At 42.7% G+C, this 12,606-nt stretch overlaps 1 protein-coding gene and 2 long non-coding RNA genes across 3 annotated transcripts; 1 reads left to right on the top strand and 2 right to left on the bottom strand.

Moving 5' to 3' along the window:
• Positions 1-89: 89 nt before the first annotated feature.
• On the bottom strand, positions 90-871 carry LOC144513044 (uncharacterized). The gene is made up of 4 exons (XR_013501072.1): positions 781-871; positions 632-707; positions 425-556; positions 90-338 (listed from the first exon to the last, which is right to left on the bottom strand). It is a non-coding gene; the product is annotated as an uncharacterized LOC144513044 (long non-coding RNA).
• Positions 872-1,153: 282 nt separating this feature from the next.
• On the top strand, positions 1,154-3,356 carry LOC144513045 (uncharacterized). The gene is made up of 3 exons (XR_013501073.1): positions 1,154-1,245; positions 1,405-1,494; positions 3,115-3,356. It is a non-coding gene; the product is annotated as an uncharacterized LOC144513045 (long non-coding RNA).
• Positions 3,357-5,965: 2,609 nt separating this feature from the next.
• On the bottom strand, positions 5,966-12,204 carry LOC144513043 (uncharacterized). The gene is made up of 4 exons (XM_078244105.1): positions 11,949-12,204; positions 8,180-8,233; positions 7,931-8,020; positions 5,966-6,275 (listed from the first exon to the last, which is right to left on the bottom strand). The coding sequence occupies exons 1-3, from the start codon at positions 12,182-12,184 to the stop codon at positions 7,987-7,989; spliced, it is 324 nt and encodes a 107-aa protein (XP_078100231.1). The 5' UTR covers positions 12,185-12,204; the 3' UTR covers positions 5,966-6,275; positions 7,931-7,986.
• Positions 12,205-12,606: the final 402 nt, after the last annotated feature.

Here is a 12,606-nt window from a genome sequence, read left to right as displayed (position 1 = left end):
TTTCGTATGGCATTTGTTTTATTTACTTACAATTTTACCAGTACACCAGAAGCACCTTAGTCCTATCACCAATCTCTTGCAAAGTAAAGTGTCTTTGTTCTGCAGAGCTTTAATAAGAAAGTTTATTCACACCAGTTGAATTCTGAAAGAATCATCAGACAGTCAAACATGATATCCTGAAAACATTTCTTCTTATCAGTTCCTGTAATCCTTTCAGCAGATTTATAAGTGACAGTTCCATGTTTGTTAGCTCCCATGTAATCGCAGGACGAACAGCCTCTCATTTCCAAGCATGACTGTCCCCTCAAACCACACGTCCAGTAAACAGATAATCTCCTCTGGTGAGAAAAGGAAAACATACTATACTTGTTATCCAGAGTGTTTCCTGCACTGAAAATAATTGCCGAGACATCAGGTAACTCACCTGGATCGTTGTCCGCTATAGTAATGAGGTAGAATAACCCTTTGCTGGAGAGCAACTGTGCTACCACAGACCGAAACCTGTCGGTCACCTCTCCTCCTCATCCCAGGCAGCCTCTATACCCGTGCTGCCGACCTGAAAGAAAAGCACACATTGATCAAATGCTCCTCATCTCTGAACTGAAGATGGTGCTGTACAGAGCCTCGCTACCTCTTCTGAAGGTGTGGGTAGGTTTGAAGAGAAGGACGCCCACTTTTCCACTTAAGCGGGGCAGGAGACACTCTGTCTAAAGAATAAAAAGGAAGGAATGGAAAACCACCTATACAATTCATAAACTTGCACTCGAAGCATGTGAATACCTGAAATGTGAATGTAAAAGTCTCCCCAGTGATGTGTTGACAGGCTGCGGTGAAACATTGTTACAGGGAGCTATAGAGCTGAAGGTCCAACCACTGATGTCAACCAATAGGAAAGAGTCCTCCGCCCTCTCGTAAACTTCTCGGAGGTGTCCTCTTCCTGCATGGGAGGAAACAAGTGACTGTAGTGGTGTGGGATAACCATGGGCACACAAACAAACACACGGTTCCTGTGTCCCGTTGCTAACTCACAGCTAGCTTATGCTATCGTAGTTGGTACTTTGGCTGTTCGGGGCGAATAAACAAACGACCCCGCTGTCACATTCACCGGAATGACGCTAGGCCAAAAGTATGCATCGCTGTGAGAAGGAATATGGCGTTTTATATTGGTTTTGTTTGTGTTTCGGCAAATAGACGGTTGCAAATGGACTGGTGTTTACATGGTCCGTGGGAGCTGGACGTCCGCAGGTTTGTCTTTGCCATTGTATTCATGAACATTTCCACATTTCAGTGCTAATGCAAACTATAACTATACATTACATAACAGTTGATTATTGTTGTATGCTTTTCACTTTGACTGTCAGCTGTGTCGCGACTGCAGTCCTTTTATTTGTCTCATACCTGCAGATATGCAGCCTCAATGGATGCCACCTGGGAATAAGTAGAGGAACCTTCTACAGACCAACTGAAGGAACATCTTTGTGCTGAAGCTCTGAGGTAGGACATGCTTTCTCTCTCAGGATGAACAGCTGCTGTGTTTAATGTTGAGGGATTGAGTTCATTTGAAAGGGTCAGGTCACACAGAGTCCAGAATCTCAACAACATTGTCCACAGTAAGGATTCTAATATATATATATATATATATATATATATCTGGAGTAACTGAGACACTGTTTGTGGAAATTACCTCAAACGAAATGTTAATGAGAAAAGACTTTAAGGTTAGGTTAAGTGTTTGCATGAGTTTAATTCCTGCTTGAGGTATTTTCAGTGGCAGAACTGTCACCTTCTGTATGTTAGACCCAGGTGTTGTTTATAATGCTGAAGAAGTCTAATAGGACTATGTAGTGATAGAGCAGAGTGTAAACTGCTGCCTTCCCTGTGTTACATCTTCTAAAACCCGCTGGTCAGGTGGCTGCTTTGGTGTTCGGAAGGTTGTAGTTTGAAGCCCTCGGCAGGTCTGTCGGGTTTAAAAGAGTAAACGCACAAAGCAATGTGTGAAATGTTTCAGAGAATTTGTGCTGAAGCTGAATGTTCCGTCAGCTCATGACAACGATGGCAGCGTTAGTGTTAGAGTTGTTGGTAAGCTGTCGTGTAAGAGAAGACGTGTGAGTGTGGTAGGCTTGGTGGTGTAGTGCTGCTGTTAGTTGTCATAAATCTCTGAGAACGTTTAGCTGGTTCCATCTTCCCCACTCAGATGGGTTTTGAAATTTAACACTTTGGAGACACAACAGTGAAAATCATGCAGCCGAGTGTGAAAGTAGATTGAAGTTCTTTGTGGTACCTTCATCGCTTAATATTGTTCTCCTCCCGCACCTCAGCTTCATGCATCCTGAACACACACATTGCATTTTTTTAACGCCTGTATGGCATAGAAATAAAATTAGAAATACTTGGCATCATGTATATAAAATCATTTATTTAAATTGTGAAAGTGCCGCACAGTTGTTTGTGAAGGCTGACAAAAGTTTTAAACCCACACCACTTTGCTGGTAATTTTTGCCATAAACGACCCAGAGCACTGAATATCAGGCAGTCAGCTGTAGGAGAAGTTGACGTTAGCCAGCAGTAACTAAACAGCTTTGGACAGGCGCTTCCCTCCAGCATGGATTAAAAACGCACAGGTCAAACACTGACCCCGGAACAGTTTATAAGAAAACTAACCGTTGTGCATGTCAGCAGATGTGTTTTCTTGTTGGAAATGTGATGGTGACGGGTTGTTGTATGTGGGTTTTGGCAGGAGGCTGCTGTTTTCACTTCCTGCGTACCGGCACTGAATCTTTAGTGGTACGGAGTATTGGACCGCACCGGCCTTCTCTCCCGCCCCGGTTGCAGCCCTAATATTAATACGTATCACACAATTTCATTTGTTACGGTCTTTGTGTCAGCTGGATTGCAATGCAGCTGCATGTAGTTGACCTTAGGGTGCAGCTCAGATACTAAATGATGTTAACAAAACACGGCCTGTCCTCTGCATGTGAGCTACAGTTCTCAGCACTAGTAGCTTCACCTTGTGTCTCGGTGTCTTTTATTCCTCTTTAAGGAAAAGACATAGGCACAAATGTTTTGAAGCAGAATAATCCAATAAACTCTTGTTTTCTCTTGTTTTCTCCCCAGATGAGTGCAGAGTTTCCGGACCACAACGGAGAAGTTCCTTCACTCCATTCATGCCTTCTTCATACCGTACTCACTGTATACTCATAGTATTGTATGCCATGAAAAAAATAATAAAAAAAGTAAGTAATAGTAGTAGTATGTATTATGTCAAAAAAATCTCTGAAAAAGTCATACAGAATGTCACAAAGTGTTATTACACAGTACATAAAAGTGGATGTACTTTTTTTTTGTCCATAAAAAATTCTAAAAAAAAATTTTTCCCCCCATTTCAGATTTTCATTTCCTTTCTCTGAGTTTATCCTACTGTGCTATCTTCCGTTGTCCTACTGATCTCTTCATACTCTGGTCTCTCCCTTTCCACTTGTATCACCTCTTCTCTGAGTTCTTCTCCTTTTCACTGAGTTCTCCTACTTTGCTCTCTCTAAATTGTCCTACTCTTCTCTGAGTACTCCTACCCTTGTCTCTTCCTTTCTCTGATCTCTTCCTGTCCTTGTCTTAATACTCTCCCTTCCTGTTCTTAATACTCTCCTAGTCTCTTCTTGCCTGCACTTTCTTTCCTATCTAAGTGTTTGCACATACGCTAGCACCGAGCCGGTCTTGAACATTCGACCCTGGGCGCCTTGGAGTCGAGCACAAACCAACAGCACTACCAACGCAAGTACGCTCGGAAGAGTTCTCCGGGTGTATTTGTCGTTGTCATTCTGGGTGTAAAGCTCAAAATAAATTTGATTTTTCCCAGTATTAGAACCCGTGACCTTTGTGTCTTCCAACCCACGCTCCATCACACTGAGCTATCAGATCTGATACAACATGCACCTGTCTAGTTGTGTATTTGACTTCTTCAGTTTGGGTGTTGGACCTTAAAATTTAGTATGCCTCAAAAGAGTTGAATTTACAACCTTCTGAATGGATCATGGCACATCTATTATGTTGAGCTATCCATGAAGCTGGAAATGAGTTGGTTGGAGGTTGTATTTAATGTTCAGGTTGTGTTTAATGAGAGACATTTAAAAAAGCATTTGACTGAGCTGGGATTTAATCCCTCAACCTCAGATTATCATGTCAGCATCTTATCCTGGTGAGCTATTCCTCAGGCTTGGAAAACCAATTTTCGTTCTATTATTTGTTCTTAACACTACCAGGGAGACTCCTTGGGCATCTTTAGCCAGATGGGGGGGGAAAAGTTTTGCTAGATCGGATCCACTGGCCGTGCCGCTGTCAAAGGACGTGCCTGGTGGCCTGCCTTATATTGCCTCTGATTGACTTACCCTGTTATCCTAACCCTATAACCAATCCCCACTCCTCATGCCTGAACCTAACCACGTCAACACGCCTAGTGGATGTGATCTAGCATTTACCGGGCAGCTTCAGCCTGTCTTGCTGAGCCACTTCTCTCTCTCATAATGAAAACTTTCAGGAGTGGGAGGGCACATGAATGAATGAATTAATGAGTGAACAAATAAATCCTTTATTGTCCCCAGGAGACTAAAAGAGGCTACACATCCTTTGTCCCACACAGCATTCAGCTGCTTATTAACAAGCTCCGACCACATGGTCCGAATTGGCACTCTTGAACATGCATGGTGCTTTTAATATTCTTATTCAGAAAGGATTTATTTGTTCACTCATTAATTCATTCATTCATGTGCCCTCCCACTCCTGAAAGTTTTCATTATGAGAGAGAGAAGTGGCTCAGCAAGACAGGCTGAAGCCGCCGGTAAATGCTAGATCACATCCACTAGGCGTGTTGACGTGGTTAGGTTCAGGCATGAGGAGTGGGGATTGGTTATAGGGTTAGGATAACAGGGTTAGTCAATCAGAGGCAATATAAAGCAGGCCACCAGGCACGTCCTTTGACAGCGGCCAGTGGATCCGATCTAGCAAACCCCCCCCCCCATCTGGCTAAAGATGCCCAAGGAGTCTCCCTGGTAGTGTGAAGAACAAATAATAGAACGAAAATTGGAATTTGAAGCCTGAGGAATAGCTCACCAAGATAGGATGCTGACATGACAAGCTGAGGTTGAGGGCTCAAATCCCAGCTCAGTCAAATGCTTTTTAAATGTCTCTCTTCAGTAATGTGAACATTAAATACAACCTCCAACCAACTCATTTCCAGCTTCATGGATAGCTCAACATGATAGATGCGCCATAATCCATTCAGAAGGTTGTGAATTCAATTATTTTGAGGCACACTAAATTTTAAGGTCCAACACCCAAACTGAAGAAGTCAAATACACAACTAGACACGTGCAGGTTGTATCACATCTGATAGCTCAGTGTGATGGAACATGGGTTGGAAGACACAAAGGTCATGGGTTCTAATACTGGGAAAAAATCAAATTTATTTTGAGCTTTACACCCAGAATGACAACGACAAATACACCCGGAGAACTCTTCCGAGCGTACTTGCGTTGGTAGTGCTGTTGGTTTGTGCTCGACTCTAAGGCGCCCAGGGTCGAGTGTTCAAGACCGGCTCGGTGCTAGCGTATGTGCAAACACTTAGATAGGAAAGAAAGTGCAGGCAAGAAGAGACTAGGAGAGTATTAAGAACAGGAAGGGAGAGTATTAAGACAAGGACAGGAAAAGATCAGAGAAAGGAAAAGACAAGGGTAGGAGTACTCAGAGAAGAGTAGGACTACTCAGAGAAGAGTAGGACAATTTCGAGAGAGCAGAGTAGGAGAACTCAGTAAAAAGGAAATACCAGAGTAGGAGAACTCAGAGAAGGGGTGATACAAGTGTAGAGGAAAGGAAGAGACCAGAATAGGAGAACTTAGAGAAAAGTAGGATAAACTCAGAGAAAGGAAATAAAAATCTGAAACAGGGGGAAAAAAAATTTTTTATGGACAGTACATCCACTTTTATGTACTGTGTAATAACACTTTGTGACATTCTGTACGACTTTTTTAACAGCATTTTTTTAAACATAATACATGTTATAACAGTGTTATTACAATGTAATAACAATGTAATAACACTTTTTGACATTCTGTATGACTTTTTCAGAGATTTTTTGACATAATACATACTACTACTATTACTTACTTTTTTTATTATTTTTTTCATGGCATACAATACTATGAGTATACAGTGAGTACGGTATGAAGAAGGCATGAATGGAGTGAAGGAACTTCTCCGTTGTGGTCCGGAAACTCTGCACTCATCTGGGGAGAAAACAAGAGAAAACAAGAGTTTATTGGATTATTCTGATTCAAAACATTTGTGCCTATGTCTTTTCCTTAAAGAGGAATAAAAGACACCGAGACACAAGGTGAAGCTACTAGTGCTGAGAACTGTAGCTCACATGCAGAGGACAGGCCGTGTTTTGTTAACATCATTTAGTATCTGAGCTGCACCCTAAGGTCAACTACATGCAGCTGCATTGCAATCCAGCTGACACAAAGACCGTAACAAATGAAATTGTGTGATACGTATTAATATTAGGGCTGCAACCGGGGGGCGGGAGAGAAGGCCGGTGCGGTCCAATACTCCGTACCACTAAAGATTCAGTGCCGGTACGCAGGAAGTGAAAACAGCAGCCTCCTGCCAAAACCCACATACAACAACCCGTCACCATCACATTTCCAACAAGAAAACACATCTGCTGACATGCACAACGGTTAGTTTTCTTATAAACTGTTCCGGGGTCAGTGTTTGACCTGTGCGTTTTTAATCCATGCTGGAGGGAAGCGCCTGTCCAAAGCTGTTTAGTTACTGCTGGCTAACGTCAACTTCTCCTACAGCTGACTGCCTGATATTCAGTGCTCTGGGTCGTTTATGGCAAAAATTACCAGCAAAGTGGTGTGGGTTTAAAACTTTTGTCAGCCTTCACAAACAACTGTGCGGCACTTTCACAATTTAAATAAATGATTTTATATACATGATGCCAAGTATTTCTAATTTTATTTCTATGCCATACAGGCGTTAAAAAATGCAATGTGTGTGTTCAGGATGCATGAAGCTGAGGTGCGGGAGGAGAACAATATTAAGCGATGAAGGTACCACAAAGAACTTCAATCTACTTTCACACTCGGCTGCATGATTTTCACTGTTGTGTCTCCAAAGTGTTAAATTTCAAAACCGATCTGAGTGGGGAAGATGGAACCAGCTAAACGTTCTCAGAGATTTATGACAACTAACAGCAGCACTACACCACCAAGCCTACCACACTCACACGTCTTCTCTTACACGACAGCTTACCAACAACTCTAACACTAACGCTGCCATCGTTGTCATGAGCTGACGGAACATTCAGCTTCAGCACAAATTCTCTGAAACATTTCACACATTGCTTTGTGCGTTTACTCTTTTAAACCCGACAGACCTGCCGAGGGCTTCAAACTACAACCTTCCGAACACCAAAGCAGCCACCTGACCAGCGGGTTTTAGAAGATGTAACACAGGGAAGGCAGCAGTTTACACTCTGCTCTATCACTACATAGTCCTATTAGACTTCTTCAGCATTATAAACAACACCTGGGTCTAACATACAGAAGGTGACAGTTCTGCCACTGAAAATACCTCAAGCAGGAATTAAACTCATGCAAACACTTAACCTAACCTTAAAGTCTTTTCTCATTAACATTTCGTTTGAGGTAATTTCCACAAACAGTGTCTCAGTTACTCCAGAGATATATATATATATATATATATATATATATATATATATATATATATATATATATATATATTAGAATCCTTACTGTGGACAATGTTGTTGAGATTCTGGACTCTGTGTGACCTGACCCTTTCAAATGAACTCAATCCCTCAACATTAAACACAGCAGCTGTTCATCCTGAGAGAGAAAGCATGTCCTACCTCAGAGCTTCAGCACAAAGATGTTCCTTCAGTTGGTCTGTAGAAGGTTCCTCTACTTATTCCCAGGTGTCATCCATTGAGGCTGCATATCTGCAGGTATGAGACAAATAAAAGGACTGCAGTCGCGACACAGCTGACAGTCAAAGTGAAAAGCATACAACAATAATCAACTGTTATGTAATGTATAGTTATAGTTTGCATTAGCACTGAAATGTGGAAATGTTCATGAATACAATGGCAAAGACAAACCTGCGGACGTCCAGCTCCCCCGGACCATGTAAACACCAGTCCACCTGCAACCGTCTATTTGCCGAAACACAAACAAAACCAATATAAAACGCCATATTCCTTCTCACAGCGATGCATACTTTTCGCCTAGCGTCATTCCGGTGAATGTGACCGCGGGGTCGTTTGTTTATTCGCCCCGAACAGCCAAAGTACCAACTGTACAGACGTTAGCATAAACTAGCTGTTAAGTTAGCAACGGAACACAGGAACCGTGTGTTTGTTGTCTATCCGGGCTATGGCGAGTGGATAGTGCCACGGATCATTATTGCCTAAGGAGGGAGACTGCTGTGTGGCATGCAGTCCAGCCTCTGACTGACCTCATAACGTCCTCCATTCGTCTTTATGAAGCTGATTCATAATCCATACATTCATCCGCTCAAGTTGCTACATGTTAAGAGGTCGCAGAGTCGTCTTCGGGTCAGTTTGAAGTCGGCCGGGGGTCTGGAGTGTCAGTGCCACATGAGGGTCATCATCAGATACCTCTCATTTATCATCATCATCATTGATCTTGATAATTTACAGAGGTATATCAAAAGAAGGGAAAGGGCAAAGAACAACAATACAAAAACTTATATATATCACAACATCGGTGTGTGCAAGACTCTGTTAAAAACATTTCTGACTCTGTGGTGGCGTCTGCAATCTTTTATGCAGTAGCCTGCTGGGGAGCTGGGAGCAGAGAGGGGACAGGGGAAAAAAAGGGCTAGCTCTGTTCTGGTCTGCCCTGTGGACACCATAGAGGAGGTGAGGGAGAGGAGGCTGTTAGCCAGGCTGGCATCAATCATGGGCAACACCTCTCACCCCCTACATGTGACTGTGAGTTCCCTGAGCAGCTCCTTCAGCGGCAGACTGCTGCACCCTCAGTGCAAGAAGGAGCACTACCGCAGGTCCTTCATTCCAGCAGCACTCAGACTCTTTAATGCCACATCATAATGTAGCACTGCTACTAGCTGTTTCTGCAATATGAGCCATCACTGGACAATATTCTACACTATGCATATTTATCTATTTATCACTCTTTGTTACCTCCAAATGTGCAATATGTCATTTCTATTCATCTGTATACCTCTGTTTATATACTGTCTGTTTATATAAGGGTGTTTACTGTGTAAATATGTTTTTTATTACTATTATTATTATTATAACTAATTCTACTTTTTTTCTATTTCTTATACTTTATGTACATTTTTTCTAGGGATGCACCGAATCCAGATTTTTGGGGTTTGGCCGAATACCGAATCCACTGGTTAAGATTTTGCCAAACCCGAAACCGAACCGAATCCTACTCCCATCCTTAGTCCATTAACACAGTAAACACATTAATGAAGTAAACAACGTCCACAGCCTCTAAAATAGTTAAATGTGTAACCGGGGGTTTCTTATATCGTCTAGATTCAGGTTTGGTATTAAAATAAAGATACAGGCTGTCGTGCCAAGGCACTTATCCAGGATTTGTATCCCCTGGCCACGGGAGTGCGCGTGCACTCAGAGCGGAGTTTAACTGCTGCACTTCAAATCCACCTCTTAAATGGAACAAATAGCGACGTGGAAGACTCAACAGGGTTTTCCATAGTAACAAGGGTCTCATTTATCTACTATAAATAAGTTTATTTGTCTGTTACATTAAGGCAATGTGTGACTTGTTTAATGCGTCGTTTAGCATTGTGGACAGTGTTTTCCAAAGTTTCATATTGACATGCACCTTAGCTACATAGGCCAACTGATAGGCCTATCTATGTGATGTCATGCAGGTTCATGAACAATATTTTTTCCTCGTCTTTGCTAATCCATCCCTCCCTGCCCTCTAGCAAAAGTTACAGAGGGGATACACATTATATCAGGCCGTTTTTCAGCTGATATAATGTGTATCCCCTCCCCAAACATGCAAAGGGCAGACCCTGTCATCATGTGAGTTATTTTCTGTCTGGTGAAAAACAGCCTGATATAATGTGCATCCCCTCTGTAACTTTTGCTAGAAAAGAGCAGACATCTCCATATTATCTCAGGTCGTTCACTGTGACCTGGTAAAGACAGAAAATAACTCACATGATGACAGGGTCTGCCCTTTGCATGTTTGGGGAGGGGATACACATTATATCAGGTGAAAAACAGCCTGATATAATGTGTATCCCCTCTGTAACTTTTGCTAGAAAAGAGCAGACATCTCCATATTATCTCAGGTCATTCACTGTGACCTGGTAAAGACAGAAAATAACTCACATGATGACAGGGTCTGCCCTTTGCATGTTTGGGGAGGGGATACACATTATATCAGGTGAAAAACAGCCTGATATAATGTGTATCCCCTGTGTAACGTTTGCTAGAAAACAGCAGACGTGTCCATATTATCTCAGGTTGTTTGTTGTGACCTGGTAAACACTGGGGGCGGGTTACATGAATTTCAAAACAATGCATCAAAATGATTTATTTATTTATTTTTTATTCAGGAATTCAACTGTCTTGTCATGTAAACCCGAAAATACAAATACAAAATCATTAAAATCATGAACTCAAGGTGTCATTATGAAACAAACAAAACAAACACAATGACTGTGCTTTAACTGCACGTGCACTTTCCCTGGCCTCATGGCTGCAACTTGCACTCTCTTCATCTACTTTATAACATAAAAAGGGGACAAAAAGGTTTTATTTTCTTTGTGCGTATACAACAAAAGTTTAAATGCACTAAAGCTACCTCCTAAGATTGGGTTGCCCTGGAGGCCCCGCGCCGCTGGCATATTTCACTGCTGCCTGCCAGCACTCTCGGCTTATGATGAGTTTGTGGAATTCTGCACAGCTCATTTGTAAATTCATTTTTACTTTAATTTCGCTGCGGATCAGGTTAAATGAGCATCTCTTTCTCACATCAGCACAGGCACCCTTCATGATGGAAAACAACCGCTCTGAGTAAACGTTGCTCGCGGGGATGCTCAGGACGAAGGACAGCAGTTTGGCATACTGAGGGAAAGCAGACCTGCTCTTCAAAGCTCACATATACAGGGTGACTGTGTGTGTCGCCAGATTTGGCAACTATGAACAGTTGTTAATGTTCTATCAGACTATAATATAGGCCTACTCGAGAGTCTGCTCTTGAGACTTTGCTCTAATTGGCGGGACAATTAGGCCCTAGGGCAGGATTCGGGATTCGGGTCAACTGCTTGGATTTCGGACTTCGAATTTTTCGGGACTCCGCTCTGAGTGCACGCGCGCTACCGCGGCCAGGGGATACAAATCCTGGCGGATATACCTTGGCACGACACCGGAACCAAGACGGCGCTGCACGTCTCACTCTCACTTTATTCCACCCCAACACAGTCAACTGTCAGAAAATACCGAAAATACAACACAACACTTTATTGACTTCCGTCTTCCCCGTCACAATAAAAGCTTCCTTTTAACCTTCAACTGAGAGGTTAGCCTACACAATAAAATACCTTACAAATGTAACAACTTAATGTCGAATTCACATGCTCTTTTCACATCGTAGGAAAGTGCATCGCTATCGCCAGACGAGCGACAATTTTGTTTGGCAAATTTTCGCTAACCAGTAGGCCTATGATGAAGGCATGTTGGGTGGGTGAAATTAGAAAGCTAACGTTTGCTAACGAGCAGCAGTCGCTCCGCTCCCACTGTAGGGAGACTCCGAGAGAACGGCTGACAGCCCGGGAGAGGCACTGTCTGGTTAACACAAGGTTTTAGCTGCGACTGTCCTTCCTTTGCCGTAGCCTACCTGAAGTTGCTGCATTTTGGCTGCTGTCTGTGGATTCCTTCATGCGCGGCTCGTATTCTGTCGGATGTTTCACGCTGTTTTGGCAGCGGCGATGTAGTGTGTTGTTTGGGGTCCTTGCCGACGCGGGACAGGTCGGCATTGCGGGTTGGGCGTGTGGCTCGGCTTGGGTCGCTTTCTTTTTGCTGGGCCTGGGGGTGCTGCCGGGCGGCCCTTTTTCTGCTCGCAGCGAGTTCCATTTTCACTTTCTCACAGCCTACTGCATTGAACGGTCCACTTAGGCTACATTACGTCGACCACCGTAACGCGTATCATAAGTCTAGTAATAGACTATAGTACGCTATAGTTTGATAATATGTTTTTGATAAACAGTTAGGCTACAAATAGCCTACGAGTTTCTTTCAAATCACATATAAGGTAAACACATTGAGCTACCCCATCTTCGGGTGCTGGACCTCAAAATTCACAAACACACTCAAGATTAACGCCACAAAAATCTGTTAATTTCACTGACCAAAAAGCACAGGATGTTTCTAGGTGTTATATATGGGGAATTACTGGAATTGTTGGGTCTTTGTAAATTATAGAGTGTGGTCTAGACCTACTCTATCTGTAAAGTGTCTTGAGATAACTCTTGTTATGAATTGATACTATAAATAAA

This window comes from Sander vitreus, chromosome 24, assembly GCF_031162955.1.
Source record: "Sander vitreus isolate 19-12246 chromosome 24, sanVit1, whole genome shotgun sequence".
In the NCBI taxonomy this organism is placed as follows: Eukaryota; Metazoa; Chordata; class Actinopteri; order Perciformes; family Percidae; genus Sander; species Sander vitreus.
The sequence above is the reverse complement of the archived record's forward strand: the minus strand, read 5'-3'. Positions and strand labels throughout refer to the sequence as shown.